Source organism: Diaphorina citri, unplaced genomic scaffold (assembly GCF_000475195.1).
Source record: "Diaphorina citri unplaced genomic scaffold, Diaci psyllid genome assembly version 1.1 scaffold8839, whole genome shotgun sequence".
NCBI lineage: Eukaryota > Metazoa > Arthropoda > Insecta > Hemiptera > Psyllidae > Diaphorina > Diaphorina citri.
In genome coordinates, this window is record NW_007386214.1 from 1 (window position 1) to 2662 (window position 2662).

Consider the following 2662-nt stretch of genomic DNA (forward strand, 5'->3'; position numbering starts at 1 on the left):
CAATGCAACACTCAATGCAACTCAATGGGTGACTATCTGGGTCATCGTGTGCTGCTGGTTTTTCCAGGCCCAACTCAGGCTGGGTGACCTAATGTTAAGAGGCGGGTACAGGGTATCTTGTCAACGAATGGAGGGTAAAACCCCTCTCACTAAAGACCTTAGCTCAGAAATGTCAAACCCACTAACAATGTATCTGCCAGCCTAGTTAGCTTAGTTGGTAGTGCGTCTGCCTTGTAAGCGCTAGGTCGCGGGTTCGATTCCCGCCCGGGGCGGATTTTATCCTGATGGGATAATGTTCGTTCTTGGAAAGGCTGGCTTTCTCCTATCCTGTCTTCCTTCTCTCTTCGATTTCGGGACGATAAGACCATAGCAGTTACAGTTCCCTCTGTCAAACCTCTAAAAAAAAAAAAAAAAAAAAAAAAAAAAAAAAAACAATGTATCTGGTCTTATGAAAAGATCTACACATTCTACACTGATTTCAACAATGAATTATAGTGGTATAGAAAGACGCTTTTCCTACTTACTTGGTAATCCTCTTAGCAAGAGTTTCAAACAGAAGTGGTACAGTATTGGTGGGTAGCTTATTGTCACACAATGACGTTAAATAATCTCTGTGCTTGTGCAATGCATACGTTAACAGTGAATAATATTGGGATAGTAAGTTTTTTCCCTACTTACTTGGCAATCATCTTGGCAAGAGTTTCAAACAGAAGTGGCACACTATTGACATACTGTCCATCTTCCAAGCTGACATCCAAAGCTCGTACCAGATTGGTAAGGAATTCCTTGGCGTAGTTGTTGGCATAGAAACAGGCGTGTTCGGAAATGATGTTGATGGAAGCACAAGTTAATCTGAAAAGATGGATCATAGAATGAGCTGTTTCCTCCTCAGTTGACACAAACTTGAGCCCTTTTTGCCGAATTGTATTTGAATTGACGGACCCTTGAATGCCCTATAGGGAACCTTTTTTCAACAAAGTTCTACATTACTTTACATTCTGTGCTTTGAAACATCACCCAAGTAAGGGCAACTGATCTATTATATTTTATTCTATTCTAATATAGGGTTAGAGGGAAAGGGACAAGAGCCTCAAGTCCAGAGACCAGAGCCTAAGAAACGAGGGCCGAAAATAGTGTTGAAAATTCCAAATCTGAAAATCTGGTACTCAAGGCACATCCACTAATACCATTTTGTATGAGCGCCTGAAATAATCGTAGATATGCAATGTGTTAAAGTAAAATAAAGTCAAGAAATTGTTTTTTTTTAGAATGTCTACATTTGCCTATGCTATACATACGTATGTAGGTACTTATGTAGATATTTTAAAGAAATTAGGCAGACTCGTAGGTATTTATAATTTCTTTCATAATAAATTATAGGAGGAATAAATTTCTTATGAATTCAATCTCCTGGATAAAATCAATGAACTTCTCTTCAGAGGAATTAATTTAAATAAATTATTTCTTGCCTTTAAAGAAGATGCTAATTCTATGTTGAAATTTTTAAGAAACTTTGTTCTAATAATAAAATTATATTAATAAGAAAATTGGTTTTAACTTTAGATTTCCACAACTCATATAGATAAATCATACGAGAGTTGTGCTGGAAGGATTTGACGATAGCGTGGAATAGCTGCACACCAGTAACCTGAAAAAGAAAATAATAATTGCAAGAAAAGTGCCTCCGTTACTCATTATCTCTTTTAGGAAAGAATATCCTAAATAATAGTTACCTACATATATCTGTCTTAGTATTATTGTGGTCAAATTGTTAAACACTAGGAGATAAAATTGTAGCCTGCGCTGTGGTCCGGATCGAAACCGTCCACTGTACGACTTACTCTGTGCAGATGTCGGACGCCAACAACGTTTCAATGGTGAGAAACGAGAGAATGTTTTCGTTCAAAATAAACTGGATCATGCGAGAGTTGTGCTGGAAGGATTTGACGATAGCGTGAAGTAGCTGCACACCAGTAACCTGAAAAAGAAAATAATAATTGCAAGAAAAGTGCCTCCGTTACTCATTATCTCTTTTAGGAAAGAATATCAACAGACTCGGTGAAGAAACTCCTCGTTTAGAAAGGACAATTGAAGAGAAGAAAAACAAAAGTCAAGTCAAAATTGGGTTAAAATTGTCGAAAAATTTGAGAAAAAATGGGGTTTCCTTATCAAGCTTTTTGGCGTTGCACGGAACGACATGGTCGATATTTTCGCAAATGGTTCACCCAGCCTGAGAGCTGGGGAAAGCCAGCAGTGTGCGATTGTCTATAACTCTACAATACATATGGTCACCCATCTGGATACTAAACTAAACATGAGCACCGTTGCTCAACTTCAGTGATCCGTTGGACTGGTGCTTTCAATGTGCTATCGTTTGAATGTTCAACAATACATGGTCATCTGGATACTAAACTAAACATGAGCACCGTTGCTCAACTTCAGTGATCCGTTGGACTGGTGCTTTCAATGTGCTATCGTTTGAATGACTGTTGTTTTGTTTTTAATTCAATTATCAACTCACCTTCTTTTCGATTTCATTGGCCATCAGCAGAAGTTTGTCTTGATTCAGGAACTGAACTACTTCATCACGGTTGAATGAAAATCCATTTTTGCTGTTTCTATTTCTTCCATTTTTGTCCGGGTTTCCAGTATACTTCACATT

At 37.9% G+C, this 2662-nt stretch overlaps 1 protein-coding gene across 1 annotated transcript; it reads right to left on the minus strand.

Moving 5' to 3' along the window:
• Positions 1–678: 678 nt before the first annotated feature.
• Positions 679–2650, minus strand: LOC108254067 (the record flags this gene model as incomplete). The annotated part of the gene is made up of 3 exons (XM_017449032.2): positions 2522–2650; positions 1842–1978; positions 679–852 (listed from the first exon to the last, which is right to left on the minus strand). Coding segments are annotated over exons 1-3 (335 nt in total), but the record flags the coding sequence as incomplete, so codon positions are not given.
• Positions 2651–2662: the final 12 nt, after the last annotated feature.